The 16564-nt window shown below is 41.8% G+C and overlaps 1 protein-coding gene and 1 pseudogene across 1 annotated transcript; both read right to left on the bottom strand.

Annotated features, from left to right (window-relative positions):
• Positions 1 to 136: 136 nt before the first annotated feature.
• Positions 137 to 4126, bottom strand: LOC140926162 (xanthine dehydrogenase-like). Its single transcript, XM_073375948.1, has 4 exons — positions 3944 to 4126; positions 3094 to 3196; positions 1570 to 1680; positions 137 to 1131 (listed from the first exon to the last, which is right to left on the bottom strand). Exons 1-4 carry the CDS (start codon positions 4124 to 4126, stop codon positions 1064 to 1066), a joined length of 465 nt encoding a protein of 154 aa, XP_073232049.1. The 3' UTR covers positions 137 to 1063.
• Positions 4127 to 12256: 8130 nt separating this feature from the next.
• LOC140926161 (uncharacterized) lies at positions 12257 to 16296 on the bottom strand (annotated as a pseudogene).
• Between the last annotated feature and the right edge of the window lie 268 nt (positions 16297 to 16564).

The following is a 16564-nucleotide window of genomic DNA, read 5'->3' as shown; positions in this document are numbered from 1 at the left end:
TCCTTGGTTTCTACAATAATAATCAAGTTGTACAAACAACTCTACCTTTTGGTTACGCATTTCATGGCTGACGTGCTTATGTGTTTAAATTAGAAGCAGGAATTATGGCAATAAATCGGATACAACTAAAGCAAATTACCTTGTTAATAATTCTTATCAAGAGGGACAGGAAAGGATCTCCCTCAAACTCAGTCGTCTCGACCACTAAGAAAATCTTTGGACTGAGTTACGCCATTGTGACTCGGAAAAATCGCACAAATCGTACCGATGGTATTCCATCAGAGTATTCCATGTAAGAATTCAGTTTCGCACATGAAAGAAGTACTTGTTCATAATTTTAACATACTTCGTACGACAAGAAATCCCGCCACACTGACACTTTATTTGTCATGGATATCATACAAATATTCCTAGTTGTTTCTGTACCTAATGAAAAACTCACAGCACTAAGGGCTATATCGACATTGTGAAGTATTCAAGCATAATTATGAAAACTGGAAACACGAGTATTGGTCACTGCTGCGAACTGTTATAACCAAGCCGGAAATTGTTAATGGCATTTTCGGTCGATTTTCAGTTCGGTTATTACAGTTTGCGGCTATATTAAATGTGACCACTTTTTCTTCACAATTATTTTTGTTCTCTCAAACTAGCATATTTCAGCTTTCTTAGTCCGCCAAGTTACTTTATTCAACCGTGATAGCCTTTGTTAACATGCAACTTTTGTCCTTGCGGCTTCGCGTTTTTTGTTTTGTTTGTTACTTTGCTTTTCCTGGAAACGTATATTTTGTTAGACAAGCTTTTCTTCTCTCAGGATCTTGTTTACCGCTGCTACCTTCCAAATCTACAACGTTTACACGTTAGAAAATCTCTGGAAAATTTCACTGCTATAACATTAATGTAACTCCGTCGGTCATACCATATCTATCTAGCAAAAGTTTGGCATCACGAGAGTAATAATAATGTAGAATCAGAAGCGACACTGGTTATCCTTTTTTGATTTTAACAACGAGGACTTTTAGTCGTAAGCAGTCAAAAATCGTCGGTATAACTGGCAGTTTTCTCACAACGTGAACTGACTGGACTCCACAAGGCACGCTAACTGAGTATCCTCGATCGTGCTGGGCGCGTCTGTGTAGAAAAAAAGAACATGCTGCTCATGAAAAGCTCATTCGGAAAAGTTATACAGCAGACCCACCAATCAATAATGGTAATGTTTTTTACAGCTGTTAAACCCCGGGTGTCTAACTGACCGGCTACTGACTGATCAAATCAATTACATCAGTAGGTAGCTTTGACCCAGGCCTCTTTTTGCAAAAGCAAGGGAAGAGGTAGACCCGTTTACCCAGGTCCGGAGAATTCTTTTTACGGACGATTTTTTTGACCTGTGCGACCTTTACCTCGGAACCTTGCAAATTTTTTACAGATTACCGTACTGTTTACACGACTCCGTATGAATTCTTGCACAGGTTCAGCATTAAAATGACTTTTCTTTATCTCTTCAGCGATTGATTAAAGCTGTTGTTGCGCTAAGTAATTGCACTAAACAGACGGGTAAAATAGACTTACTCATTGCAAAATATTCGCTTCCTTTACCAATCTCATTTCGCGCCTCTTCCACAGCGTGCTTCACAGCAAACAGACTCGCACAGGACATGCACAAAGGAGGCTCTCCCACCGCTAATAATAAATAAAAACACAAACCATAAACGAAACACACGTATAAACTACAATAGAACCCGGGTAACTCGTACTCTGAAGGGAAACGAAAAACAGTTCTATTTAGCGAGGAATTCGAGTTATCGGGGTAAATTTAGGTGAAATTTTGAATACTGGAAAGGAAATTTAGTTCGCGTTAGCGCGGAATTCGAGTTATCCGCGGTTTCGAGGTTCTACTATAAACTATATAGAGACGCTTTACCGGTGACTTTCTTAGGATAAGGGGGTTGACTCATCACGAGGAGACAGTTCCCACAGTCGGAACTCTTTTGGTCATATTAGTTATCTTAGTTGCAAATGAAGTTTCTATATATAAATAAATGAACGAATGGATGAATAAATAAATAAGTAAATTAATAAATAAATGAATGGAGTGTAAACTTTCATTAGGTATTCCTTCTACAAAGGAAAAATGTCAGCGATAAATTAAAAGATCCGACTGGAGCATTTCAGTGTAATCATAACGACCTATAAAGAACCACACTATTAATTACCTGCCACGCGCGCAGCGGAGTACCATGGGTAAGAAAATTTGGTTACTTGTACTCCACTTGCACATCTCCCACAATGCACCTTATTTGCCTTCCATCCGCCCCCGCCCCCCGCAAAAAATTCCATAACCTTTGTTTTTCATTTCTGGGTATTACAGCCGTCCCAAGAGAAATTGAAAACAATGCTTATGCAAAATTTTGAAGGGGCAAATAAGGTGCATTATCGGAGATGTGCGAGTGGCCTATGCATCCGAAAAATTTTGATAGTCACATGACCGTATGTTCGCCTGTCCGTCCGCACCACAGGTATACCAATGCAAAATAATTCAATCAACAGGTATGGCAAACCAAAAGCAACTCGAGGTTTTTTTGGCGGGAAATCCCAGGGCCACCCGGACTTTTACAGAGAAAAAATAACAACAAAGTATTTTCGACGTTAATTTTGATGTCTTCGTTCACGTGGATAACAGAGAAAGAGCTAGGGAGAGTGATTAAAAATAAAGGAGGCGAATTTCGTTGGAAGAAAGACATGAAATTTCATAGCAGCGGTGAGAAAATGAGAAATGCTAGCGGCCAGCAAGGTGAAAATGAGCGGCAGTGAAAAAACAAGCGAACCGGAACACAAGGAATAAAATTGTTCGTGAGCACAGACGACAATTCCTGCATAAAAATAATGTGTTCGCCCTGGGCCGAACGTCGAACTTTTGCTAATTAGATTTATTGATTGCCGTCGCCTTTTAGCAGTACACGATTTTATTTTATTTTTTGTATATAAGCATTAACGAGAGCTTCGCTTGTAGCCCTGGCTAAATCTATATATTAATATATAATAAGTGGCTTAAACATCGTCAGTGTATCAAACCCGCCCCGCCCTTTTTGTTACCTTCTGACCTGAGGACGCCGAGTGGATTCGGGTTCGGAGTATTCTTCAACAGTGACACCCTGAAGTCAATCGGTATGTCTTTACACCCGGGAGGCTTGTATTCCTGAAAGTTAAGCGTAACGTTAATTAGTTATTGACATGTGGACTTTGAAAACATAGCTTATGCCCACGGAAAACTGAGGAAAGGACTTCTAGCACACCTACAGTCCACGATGGTCTCAAAACACATAGACCGCGAGCGGTCTTTCTTCTTTATTCATTGCCAAGCGCGGCGAGTGAAAAAGTGACACTATGCGAATTAATGGTAAACGGAGGAGAGATTGGGGCGGGGACACGTGTTCTCTATCTCCGTGACTCAAAAGGAAAATAAGAGACGCTTCACAGTCTACAAAACACAGTCAAACAGCGGCTGGTCAGTCAAATGGTGCAAAAACTCCAAGATGAAGAGCAAGCAACGAAACGATATTGCAAAGGCGTAAGCTCTTCGCCAGTTTGTCTCAATGGGTTGGATGCATTGTACTTCGTGACTAACCAGCTGGCTAGACTTCAATAAGTCTTTCATTCCCAGAAGTGGCTAAAGTTAATGCAATTTCATTTAGTAAAATGCCGCTCAGAAACCACTTTTTCAATGTGAAAGTAGTGTCAAAGAAGTTTCATTTGAATTTCATATCAGCATAGCACTGCGGATAGGGTTAAATTACTTACAGATGCTTTACGAATTCTGAGATCTTTCCGACTTGGACAAAGTGCTACTTTGGCTAAAGCGTTCATATCGCACATCACTGATTTGTACAACGTGAAATGGTTTTTCATAGAAGGTGGAGAAATGGGATGATACAATGTCATTTACCCAGGTTCCATTAGTGAGATTTTTTCCCGTCCGCGGATCGTAGATGATTTTCTCCGTCAGCCACAAACCCAGTCCCATCATGTACGCTCCTTCCACCTGGCCGATATCCAGTTCAGGGTTGATGCTGAGATTCAAATTATAATATAGTGAAAAACTGAAGCCTATAAACTGGCTCAGTTTCATGCATAAGCGAGTTAAGAATGTAAAACTAAGTAGTGCAATCATACGTAAAACGCATGACTAAACTTTAGGAGTCAATAATGGCCGTTTTCACATTAGAGACGGATAGTCCATTTTCAAAATATGCCAAAATTTACGGATAAAGAGATGGACAAAGTCAGGCGGATTGTTCATCCAAACGAAAACCGTTCCATTTTCAAATTAAGACCTATTATCTGTCTGATGCGAATTATCCAACAAATAACCCGTCTCAGACAGATAATCCGTCTCTAATGTGAAAACAGCCAATGAGTGACAAGTACCAAAGTCTGGGATAATATATAGAAACAAGTGGGGTTTGGCACTGGTTTTATTTACATGGCAAATTTTGAACAATTTAGAATGATAATAAACCTTTTGATCGTTTGATTTTGTTACTATTATTGCTTTTGTAATTCTTTACGAATTTATGATCGAGCAAACTGAATGTTGGTCTAGAATAGAGTGTCGTTTATAGAAAATCGATCAGGCATATGAAGAAAGTTAATTTATGATGAGACAACAATTTATGGTGCAAGGTGGAAATTATACAATTACTGATACCTTTGCTGGTAGAAAAGTAGGTAAGCATTTTTGCGCTACTAAAAGGCTAACCGACATATTTAGAGAACACGAATACTCAACATTGCGCTCAGCATCTCCACTTAATTTTGCTACATCCAAGTTTGTGAAAAATTCAACGACGTTTACTGAAAGGACCCTTGAAGAAAAGTTAGGACTTTTCAATGATTTTCCTCCAGACTGTGGGAACCCTATACAGGCCCCCAGTCACTTCTTTAATACTCCAGCATAAGCAAAACGCAGTTTTCCTACCCCCTCACCCACCCTAAATACAGAGTTGTGTCTTCACCCCTGTAGTGAAACTCGGTTATTTTCAAAAATGCCAACAACAAAAAACTGGTGTGTGGATAAAAAATTTATAAAATAATCGGTATATCTGGTACCCTTCTACCTTTGTCCACAGTCGTTAAGTATGTCAGTACGTAAAATCTCCCTTTCTCCTGTCAACACATCAAGCTCCACCTCAGTGCAAGTCGCACCATAAATGTTGTATGCCACAAGCGAAGGAGTCGTGCTTCTTGACCTAAAAGAGTTGGAAGAATCCATTTTCTAGTCAGTCTTTGATAAGAGGGTTGCGAATTTTTTTGGTACAGAGGGTGGGGATGGGAAATATTTTGCAGACATACGGTATCAAAGGATTTTGCCGACCTCCCGGAATACCCCCTTACAATGTGAACTTGCTTCTGACTTGTCCGTAGTCGGCCCTCCTATGCAACGCGCGTGGTGTTGTGGGAAAGAAGAGTGCGCTATTCAGAGAGCCTCCAAGAGATGATGACTACACATTACCAATTTCACCGCTAAGGCAAATGGTACTTCAGATCTTATCAACGCAACATCAAAATATCATACCGTACATAGGAACTGCTAGAGAATATTTTGTCAAGAGATTTTCAAGTTACAAAGACGTTAGTAAAATCAATCGTACATGTTATTAAGCACGCTATGAATAACAATGATATTTCAAAACTCACATGTATTTGGCCGATAAATCCAGTCCATTCTCGTAGCACTTTGCGATCAGTTCAGGCCATGTGGCGGTTGGCATGGTTTTTCTGACTGGGTCAATAACTTCGTTCAAAACGTCGCAGCATCCCATGACAGTCTAAAGAACAAACTACTAGTTCAACGAGTATGATATCGTGTGGGGAGGGGGGAGCTTTGTCAGCTCGAAGATATTAGCTCGTTAGCTACTATAGAATTCGAGTATAAATAAAGTTATGTTGTTGTTGTTGTGGTATCGAGCCGATAACAAAAACAACAACAACAACGACAACAAACGAAAACTAAAGCTTGAAAAAGTTGTAAGAATCCCCCGACTCTCCCGAGTTCTTTTGTCTTCAAATTGTAAAGGAAAATTAGTTTCCAGTGCAAATGCGGCTTTTTCTGTCATTCTTTTGAAAGTGAGTTCTAAAACCTTTTAGCCTTTTACAATAAACAGTCATCTTACCCTGCAGCACAGCTCACTTGTTATGCTTCCACCAGTACTTCCGCCTACAAGTAAGCAATTCAGTGTCACTTTAGAAGCAGCACGACAAGATATATTAAAGGTGTACGCCCATTGCTTGTTTCTTAAGCAACGGCCTTCCTCGTTGGTATGTAATACTTTTATTTTACTCTTTTCCTATGTTTTTCTCTTTCCTTGCTTTCATCAATTATTTTTAACAGAGAACAGAGAATAACAGATACTGGTTGTAAACTGTACTAAAGTTCTCGATTCGTTAGTTGGGAAACAAAAAACATATTAAACGATTTTCAAGCTCCCTTATGTTTGTACAACACTGCAGGCTCTTTTCCTATACTTTTATTGTTACCGCTGAGTCAAACAACGGTCCACGGAACAGAGTTTTTTCACTTACGTGGCCAGCAGTTTACTGGAATTTATTGTAAATTCAATTTATTGGAACAAAAGAAAGTTTTTTCGTAAGAAAATGGTTTAACTCCCACAGAACTGGTTTAAAACACCAACATGGCCGCCTTGTTATTGGTTTTGGACACCAACATAGCGGATGTGATGTCATTTGAAAACGCTCTATAAAAGAAAAGATCTCGAGTATAAAGTATCTTGCTTTACGACAAATCGTCCTCATTAACACTCTTTTTTAGAATGTAGCTAGGGAGAATGGCATGGATTTTTTTTGCAGGTTTACGAGAGGTCTTACAGGGTTAAGGTTAATTGATCATTATATTGTACTTACTATTTGGATTGGTAAACGCTGCAGTTGGTTTAATGGCAATCATCTCGAGGGGGCAATTCAGCTTGTAAGCTGCGACTTGAGCTACCTGCAACATTCACGACAAAAAATAATAATAATAATAAAATAATAATAATGAAAAGTAGGGGTTATATATAGAAAATAAGAACGAACTTGTACGTGTTTTCTGGATAGGATCAACACAGCCATCCAAGTTTTCTTCGTTTATGTTTAGAGAATTGTCAATAGTTTTAAGAAACATGATAATGGCAAAACCCAGCAAGGTAAGACCCGCCTCTGTCCATATAGCTATCACACCATCCTCCAACTATCCACTTTTCTTTTGTTGAGAGAAAGTGTCACGCCAAGAAATTCTACATTGAATGCTACGGCTTTCTGTCAAAATGTTCGGTTTCCAGTATTTGTTCATTTAATCATAGATTTTCCTAATTTTCGCTTTTCTCTGGCCAGATGATCAACCTCGCTCTGACAAACTTCTCAAGGAAAAGCAGCTTTCTTGGGTAATCTAGGCTACACTGTAATATCAACTGCCCCTACCTTAGTATTTATTCCTTGGCCGATTTCAATGTCTCCGTGTGCAATAGCTACTGTGTCGTCAGCATGGAATATTGACACCAATGCAGTAAACATGGATCCCTCGTAAGCCACTCCGTACTTCAAAGGGACCACAATTATTCCACGTTTCCGCCAACGATTGTTCTAAAAAGAAACGGCTTCAGTTGACCGCCAAAAGGCTGCGGAAAGTGGGAGGTAGAGGAAAGGGGAGGGAATGATTGTGATTGGATAGTAACCTCTTAACATAACACAACTATATGAACTATTTGATTCACTTGTTTCAGACAATTGCGCGGCTCCACTAGCCCTTGTGGCAGAAAAGAAACAATACCTTTTGACATCTACTACCAAGATAACCTGGTTAGCTTTATCTCAAACACTTTCTTGTGTACATCGACGAAGACTTTACGAAACCAATCATGCTTTTCTTTTGGGGGGGAGGGGTAGTGTTTCCTTGTATCTTTAATTAACCAAACTGCAGCAGTCCTTGGTATTCGGAAGTTACTTACAGAACTAAAGTATGAATATTCCAAGGTAAAGAGAAACAGTATCATAAATGACCAGCACTAGTACACACAACACCAAAGACATAAGACGGCAAACTGATTCTAATGGCAAAGCGATGAACAAGTAATAACGAGATTAAGAAACTGCCAACGTCTATAACATGCAGTTACGATATAAACTGAAAAAAGACTTTCCTCTGTTCTAATGCACACCCCCTTAGAGAGGTCGAAAACTCTGAAAATCTCAACTTCTGATAGTGTCTGTTATTTTCACATGTATAGAAAAAAGGTTGTAATATCCATGTAATATCCTCTATTAATTGTGCGTTTGTTGTCTCGGTGAAAACCAGTTTGGATCTTAGCTCCGCCTGACAAACTAATAAAGACAATATTAGAAAAAATGCTGAAAATTTTTATGGTTAACCCCAAAATTTACCCTTTAAACAAGGTTATAAGCCATGTTAAAATAATTGCCCGTTCTTATTCAAATCTATACAGTGATCGAATAGAAATAAGCTCTGTTGCAGTAAGTTATTGTTTCGTAAATAAGACAGGTTATTGAATTAAGACTGCTCAAATCAAGTTATTTATCATTAACAAGTCTTTTTTCCATCAACTTGTTAGGTTGAAGCCGCCATAAAGTGAAAAAGATTCAAGTCGGTTATCCCTAAACAGTTCGCCGTTACCCTTCTGTAAACGACCACAAAACACCAAAAATTTTCGTTTTTAAAGCTTTATACTTGGTGCCCCTTGTAAACGACCGCGACAGTTCCATTGCTTTTTATTGCTAGCGACCACTTGTCAGGAGGTCCGATCTATGTTTTCGCAGTTGATGTTATTATCACTAACTAGTGGTACTGCACGGATTGTAACTTCCAAAAGATTGTATTCGATAAAGTGTCTTTGAAGTGTTCGGTACCTATTCCTTGAAGAGACCCTTCGGTGAAGGTTTGCTCCTGGGTTGGTCGCTTACGGAGGTTTCGACTGTGTTTAGATGTCATTAATCTTTGCTTCTTGCTGAGTGAACATGCTTTGTAAAGAGAGGAGGCATCATCTAAATATCCGAGTTTCCTAGGGCTACTCAAGATCCGCAGAACGGAAGCCCCGAATAAGCTCTCCATTTGTAGCAAGCGAAGCGAGCCGCGAAGCCGCGCGTGAATTTTCACGACTCATCCCATGGCAAATGGAAAGCTTGCTGGCAGGCTGGCAGAACGGACGGCGCTATCTGCTTGGAAATATTCCTCTATTTTATGTTTAGAGTTATTGGGCAGCATTTTCCTCTTTTTTCTAACGTTTTTTACTCAGCCAAGACAACAGTGAAGTGCCAACGCTGATAATAGGCAACAATACGGTTTTCACCAGCTCGTCCGCAGTCCCCCTTCCATAAAACGACTGTTCCGCTAAAACTGCTCACGCAACAAGCGAGAAACCACCGCAAAAGGTAACACCACATACAATGATTTGCATGATGTCGTCTCGGCTGCATTTGAAATTGCCTCCCCAAAAAATCTGGCAGAGTAGAAAAGTTAAAAAGATGACAGAAAAGCAAGCTAGGAGTAAAACCGTTAGTTCCCACACTGGATTTATCATAATGCCGATCACCAGCCAACAAAAATGACGGGATGTAAAGATTAGACAAAATGTTATTATAAAGACTCTTTTCGAAGGGCATTTTTTTTATGCAAGTTAATATCACACCTTCCAAAATAAGGATCCCAATATATATGTAAACATCAATTGGGGCATTTCCTGATACAGAAAATTTGACTATAAAGCCTAATATTATAATTTCTACACAAAGCAATAAACAACATACGCAAACTACTGCCCTTATCAGGGGCTCCGGAATACTTTTTTCTCCCGGGCCCGGGGAAGTGGGAGCCGGGGAATCAAGGAGTTCCATAGGAACTTCAACTTGCCCTGTACCGGCGGATAAGGTTGCAGTTGGACTTTGGTTACCTTGGGATCTCTGTTTTATCACACCTAAAATAATTTCCGCTAAATAAGGACCAGCCTAGAACGAAAAACTAAAAGCGCACCATAAAATTGCTCTTGTGTACGAACTTGTCTGTCCTGTAGCCATCATATCTGTTTCATGTCCCTCTATAGCGCACTCTACTGTGTTTAGTCTTGGATCCCGTGCTCCTGGACTCACTGCCAGATCTTGAAGCTGAGGCAAAGAAACATGTTTAATATGATCAATATTTGCATAATACGATAGAGACCCAAATGGTTGAACAAATACACAACACGTATTGCCACTTTTTTACCAGTTAATGCAACAATAAAATATTCAACACCCAGTTTAAGATTGGAGAACAGTTTATGGTCAGTCTAGACCTTAGTGGTTTCTATAGCAACACTGATACTCTGCAGAAAACACCCTTATTTTCATTTTAATGACTGAACAAGGTGATTCATAGATTTGGTCATCATTTTGTAATAAAGGAGTTACACGACTCAATTCTTAAATTGAAAAAAAAGTGTAAAAACTTGTTTGACACTTCTGAAATGCGACACAAAATCTACATCTCTGCCTTTTTAAACTTTTACAAGACTGGATTTGATAAATTCTTGCTCCAACAATAATTCCTCTCGGTGTTGGCTCCTAAAATGTAAGAATTTTGTGTAAGAGTATGGATTCTTTATGACTTTGATTAATCCTCTTTTAATTGTATAATCTCGGTTTCTCTGTAACTCCTGTAATTAGTATAAACTATAACGGAATAGTAAGCATACAGTTGCATACCACAGAGAGAACACCTGTCATGAGGTCTTTCTGCTCCTTGGTCGATGAAATATTTCTACAGAAATAGGGAATACAGATTTTCAGCTCTTGTGTGCGTGGTGTAACAAGAACTGAGCCTAGCGACAAGAGTTGGAGGACTTGAGGAGGAATAGCAACATATAAACAGTTTAAACTCCAAGTGTAATTTGCCACTGATGTTTCATTGCGTGTGATGAACTCTACTTTGTACAAGTGATTTTGGCGTCATTGCTGGATACAGCGCAGATTCAATGTTGAAACTGTTCTCCTCTGATGCTAGGGATTTATAAATCTCAGCATAGCTGTTAATGCAAGAAGTAAACTTGGGGCAATGCCTCTTCGCAGTTACTTTGGTGTGTCGGGCAAAACCAATGAACACAGCTTGAAGGAAAAGAAGACAGATTGACCTCATGGTAAGCACTTATAAATGGCCTACAGTTACCCCTATAAAGAAACGACAATTGAATGGTTTTAGATGACTGTAGTATGTTCAGTTGCATTCAGTAGAGAAAAACTGGGGATGAAAGCTGTTTTCTTTATTGGTTTGGTTGTTTTGTTGGAATACGGGATTTGCCTCCCTTTTGTATGGACAAATTTCATTGATACCGGTACCAGCACGGGCTTTGTTGTCGGTGAGCGAGAAGGAAAGAGTGAAGCTGGGAAGACAATGAAAACTCCGGCATGAAACCCTGCTTACACCTAGCAAGAAGCCCTCTCCCGGGGAGACGGGGCAGCCTACTCCTCAAAGTTTTATACGGGTAAGCTCTACCCCGAGATCCAACCCCTTACCCCTTTAAATACCATTTTTGACAGATCAGGATCCTACGGTCGCCCACAACTGTCACGGCAAAACCAAAAACCTCACGACAAAAACAAAATACCTCACGGCAAAACCGAAAACCTCACCGCAAAAACAAATACCTGACGGTAAAACCAAAAACCTCACGGCAAAAACAAATACCTCACGGCAAAACCAAAAACCTCACGGCAAAAGCAAATACTCACGGCAAAAGCAAAGCTATTTTACTTTTGCCGTGAAGTATTTGGTTTTGCCGTGAGGTTTGCCGTGAGGTCATTGGCGTTCACCGCTTCCTTTCCGCCTCCTGTTTTTATTTTCATCTTCTCCATTTCTTGGGCTATGCTCGCGGTAAGTATCTCGTTTTGCAACCTACATTTTATAGGTTGCCACGTGTTCGATATTCGGTCCGGTCACATATATATATAGGTTCAGGTCTAATCACACACACTCAATAACCACACGACAAGAGGTTTGGGCCAACAATTTATTGAGTCAGAATCGACCGCTATACACTGACTAACGCGAAAGGTCGTGACTGAATCAATAGACTCGCCAAACGAAAAAGAAGGGCCCAAACCGAAGTCGGGTGGTATAAGAGAAGAGACGTGAATGTGAGAAAAATGAGGTATTAATTATAGAGCTACAAAGATAATATATTGGGGTATATAGATATAGCAATAAAAAAAAGACATGCTAGTGAGAACTTCGAGATAAAAGAAGAATCTGGGCGGCCATGGAATTTACTGCTTGTCTTTTTTGGGCGGAGGACATTTCGAGATAAACTAGATAGGCGTCACTTTGCCAATCACCTTGCCGCTGAATAAGTTCCGCCGGAACATTACACCGAAAGGCGAAACACCGCCGCCGCGACGAAAACTATGGGGAGAGTAATGGGCCGGAACTAAGCCGATCGCTTGAATGACCCGCGAAAGAAACTGGGAAAAATGGCGATACGTGATGGGCAATAAACTGTGAGACGTAGGAGAAAAGCGGCGCATTCGACGGCCCTGGATTAAGGCGTAAATGACGCCTTAAAGCCATGACTGGACAGAGCCGGGAACCTGGGATGCACGGCAAGGCAATTGACAAAGAACGCTGTTGATACTGAATAGTCTTAGACGCTTTAATATGTAGCGATGCTCCCTGAGACGAGAACTCTAAATCAGCCCGCGAAGGAACTTTAGTTGAGATGCGATCTTCTACATCGGGGACTAAATTAGATTTCCGTGAAAAAGTGAAAAAAGGCGACTAGAAACAAAGCCCACATGGCTGCATGTAAAAGGATAGCTAAGGTGAATTGTGAATACACCTGCAGCAAAAGTTCAAGAGTAATAGGATGTTTGCGGTTCGGGGATACTCCGAGATAGCGCTTAACACCTCTTAAAACTAACTGAAAACGATAATGTGAGTCCCAGACCTTTCCGAAACCTAACAGCTGATTTACATGTTTGAGACTGCCGATATGATTGATGATAGTGGCGAACGTTCGACCAGAAAAGGTCAGATAAGCAACGTAACGAATAAGCAAATCGATCTGAACAGGGAACGGAGAGGCACGGACGGAATGACAAAACCTAGTATAAACGGTATAAACGTTAACGTGAGACTTAATATTCTTATGAGTCGAAGCGGCAAAGGCCAAATGAACCAAACGCTGAGCAATGGCATCTAATGAAGATACATTGGTAATGTTCCCAGAAAAAGAAACGAAAAATGTCTGAATAATTGAAATGAGGAAACAAACCAAAAAAAACTATAACAAAAGCGAAAAAATATCAGTCAACGTCAAAATAACAGAAGTCTCCGGGTATCTCCTCGAAAACGAACTGAGATTGAGAGGAGGTGTTGTCCCAACGACCTCAAGGCATCGGCTAATGTGTTATGCGCAATGGGAATATGACGGACGCGGAGGTCAACATCATGAAGCGCTGAAGTGAACCACAACTGGCGCAAACAGCGCTGCATGAAAGGATCCTTGTTGGAGCCCGAATTGATCACGGAAACCGCCGCCTTGTTGTCGCAGGAGACGAGAAATCGCTGATGTTGCAATGCTGGGGCCCAGAACTTTACCGCGACAACAACAGTGAAGAGTTCCAGGGCAGAGATGTGAGACGCGGCGTGGAGGACAAACTCCGGGAAAGGGAATGTAAGACATTTGTCGAGGCACGTGGCTCCGCCGCGAGCCAGACAAGCGTCCGTGGTGAAACGAAAATCAGCAAAGGACCAGTCGGCAGGCTTGATAACCGAAACACAATTGTAAAGGGGAAGAAAAGTCTGCCACCAAGCCTAGTCGTGACGCATTTCCAAAGTGACTAGTTGAGAGTTAGCGTTGGAAGGGAAACTAAGCAAGGCGTTCAAAAGGCGAGAAAGAAAAATCCGACTAGCGTGGACGCAAGCAGTCACGAAAGACAGTTTACCGAGCAAAGACTGCAGTTCTTTGACAGTAAAGAGCTCGCGTGACAACCACAAATGTAACTCATCGGATAATTCACGAAGCCGCGACTCTGGAACACGTAATGTAAAATCCTTGGTATTGACGAGGATACCAAGCAAACCATCTCAAAGGCAGGCGGTGAATCTTTTTCAGGCGAAGAGGCTAAGCCTAGGGTATCGAAAATAGATTGCAGGGTAGCGAAGGCATTGTCAGCCAACGAGGGACATTCGGCGCCGTAAAAATCATCTACGTAAACATCAGTGGAAAAGCCGGCTTGCGTGAAAGTATATATGACAGCCTTAGTTGTTCGTTGACAGATCATGGCCGAGGTCCATAAACCAAAAGGACACCGCGTGTCAAAATAAGTATGATTGTCAAATATGAAGCCCAACAGATAATAATCTTTAGGGTCGGTCGGAAACTGGCGATAAGCGCGTTGAAGGTCTTTTTGGTAAACGCAACAACCCCGTCCTTTAGCCAAAATGAGTTCGCACAAAAGGCCGATGCCCGGTAGTCGAAGTTTGAATGGAGAATCCAGGTAGGTGTTCGATGGAATGACACTATTGATGGAAAATGTTGGTGGAAAACTCAAGTCCAAGACCACTCGAGGTTTGGAAGAACTGGTTTTGGAACCGTTTGAAGTGGAGAACAAACTAGAGGCGTGTGTAGCGGGTTTGTCGAGAAAGGACTGGCGATCGCTCCGAAACACAATTCGGTCTGAATGTAGTGCCGTACGTGATCAGGGAAAGCCAAGGCAGAAGGGTGATTGCACATTGTGGAATGAGGCGATTGACTGGCGCTATAATTAATCGGCCAACCATATTTCAAAAATTCCACCACGATCTAATCATGATAATCAAGCAAAAGATCTTCCCACATGTTAATCTTCAATGCGGTATACACCGGGATTTTTGACCCGAATGCGTTGGGGCTATCTGATCGGGAAGCAAGAATGTGACGGATAACAGCGGAGACATTAGAACTCTGAGTTGTAGAAGGTAAATGAAACGAGGCTCGACGTTCCTGTGTGTGAAAATGTGTCCTGAAACTCATGCGCCGTTGACAAGTCCGAGGTCGAATTGAGCGAAGAAAGTTGGGGAGGGGAGATGGGTTGTCAAAAAGTGGAAGGAATGGGATTTCGTCTCTTAGGGCAGTGGAGCATAGGATGGTCCTGAGTGCAAACACGACACTTGTGTTGAGCGGCATAGGTGTCTTTGTCCTTTTCGCAAGTGCAAGAACCGGTGTAATTCCACTGCTTACAACCGCAGGTTTCCTGTCTCCCCCGTCCTGTTTCGAGCGTGTGGTCGAAGGGCCCCCCCCGTCCTGTTTCGAGCGTGTGGCCGAAGGGGGCGTAGCCGTCACGCGAGAAGTGGGCGCTGTGCGTAAATCAGAATGCTTGAAAAAGGTGTTTGCCCGATTGCGAATTTCTGCCGTGTCAGACCACTCTAAGCGATAGAGTTCAACTTGTTTGGCGATATGCGCGTGAAATGATCGCACGCTGCTCCAAGAATAGCTGGATCCTTTGATCATAAGGAGTTCCAAGTGACTAGGCATAAACTTAGTCGTCTCGGGATCGTACGTTTTGATCATCGAAAGGTACCCGGCGACAAAATTCTGCTAGATCGAGTTTGTCGTAATCGACGTTCGTAGACATACCTGGAGAAAAATCTTGGGGCCAGTCTACATGGCGTTTTTTCTTTGTTGCAGCAGCAGCGGCAAATGTTCCGGTATCGGTGGCTGATGGCGTTAATGAGGCTATGCGTGCTTTAAACGAAGAAACTCCAACTCGAGGGCCAATTTTTCTCTTTCGTTTCGTAGGGCAGGCACGCTAATCGCCCACATCGTGGCTCAAGCAGCTTCCTCTGGCACAACAAAGCGCGCCACACGTAAAACCAAATCAACTCGTAATGAACATTTCTTATACGACTTCGGTCTACCCCCAGCTCCATTGGCTTCCGCAATGGACCGAGGCCCGTCCCTGACAGGGGACACTAAAACGATGGAGACACCTTTACTCGGCATCGAAGCTCTCGCCTCCCAGCAAAAGCCGTGCTAACTGATCATTCTGAGTGGAGGCCTGATCGTCAAGTAACGGCTTTTGCTGGGAGGCGAGAGCTTCGATGCCGAGTAAAGGTGTCTCCATCATCTTAGTATCCCCTGTCAGGGACGGGCTTCGGTCCATTGCTGAAGCCAGTGGAGCTGGGGGTAGACCGAAGTCGTATAAGAAATGTTCATTACGAGTTGATTTGGTTTTACGTGTGGCGCGCTTTGTTGCGCCGGAGGAAGCTGCTTGAGCCATGATGTGGACGATTAGCGTGCTTGCCCTACGAAATGAGCTTATGACTGACCGATCAGCGAACCTAGCGACCAGATAAGCCCGGTGACGTAAAATGATCGATGCGTAATTACCAAGAATCACTCAACGTAATTATTGCACTTGTGTTGATAGCCTTTTATTTGTGAAAGTGCTGAAGTGAATTTTTTATGTCCCACTTCCCTCTTCCAATCATGACAGCTGGGAGTTGCCTTGTTGCCGAGGATGACCATTTTCTTTTTCTAGTTGGTCT

The sequence above is a fragment of the Porites lutea genome, chromosome 2, assembly GCF_958299795.1.
Source record: "Porites lutea chromosome 2, jaPorLute2.1, whole genome shotgun sequence".
Taxonomy (NCBI): domain Eukaryota; kingdom Metazoa; phylum Cnidaria; class Anthozoa; order Scleractinia; family Poritidae; genus Porites; species Porites lutea.
The sequence above is the reverse complement of the archived record's forward strand: the minus strand, read 5'-3'. Positions and strand labels throughout refer to the sequence as shown.

Excerpts from the sequence above, each read along its gene's own strand:
- LOC140926162 (XM_073375948.1), bottom strand. The coding sequence starts at position 4,126 with ATGAAACTGAGCCAGTTTATAGGCTTCAGTTTTTCACTATATTATAAT. Across the intron at positions 3,197-3,943 it reads ATCTCACTAATGGAACCTGG|GAATACAAGCCTCCCGGGTG; the intron begins GTAAATGACATT and ends CTTAACTTTCAG. Across the intron at positions 1,132-1,569 it reads AAGCGAATATTTTGCAATGA|ACGCGCCCAGCACGATCGAG; the intron begins GTAAGTCTATTT and ends TTTTCTACACAG.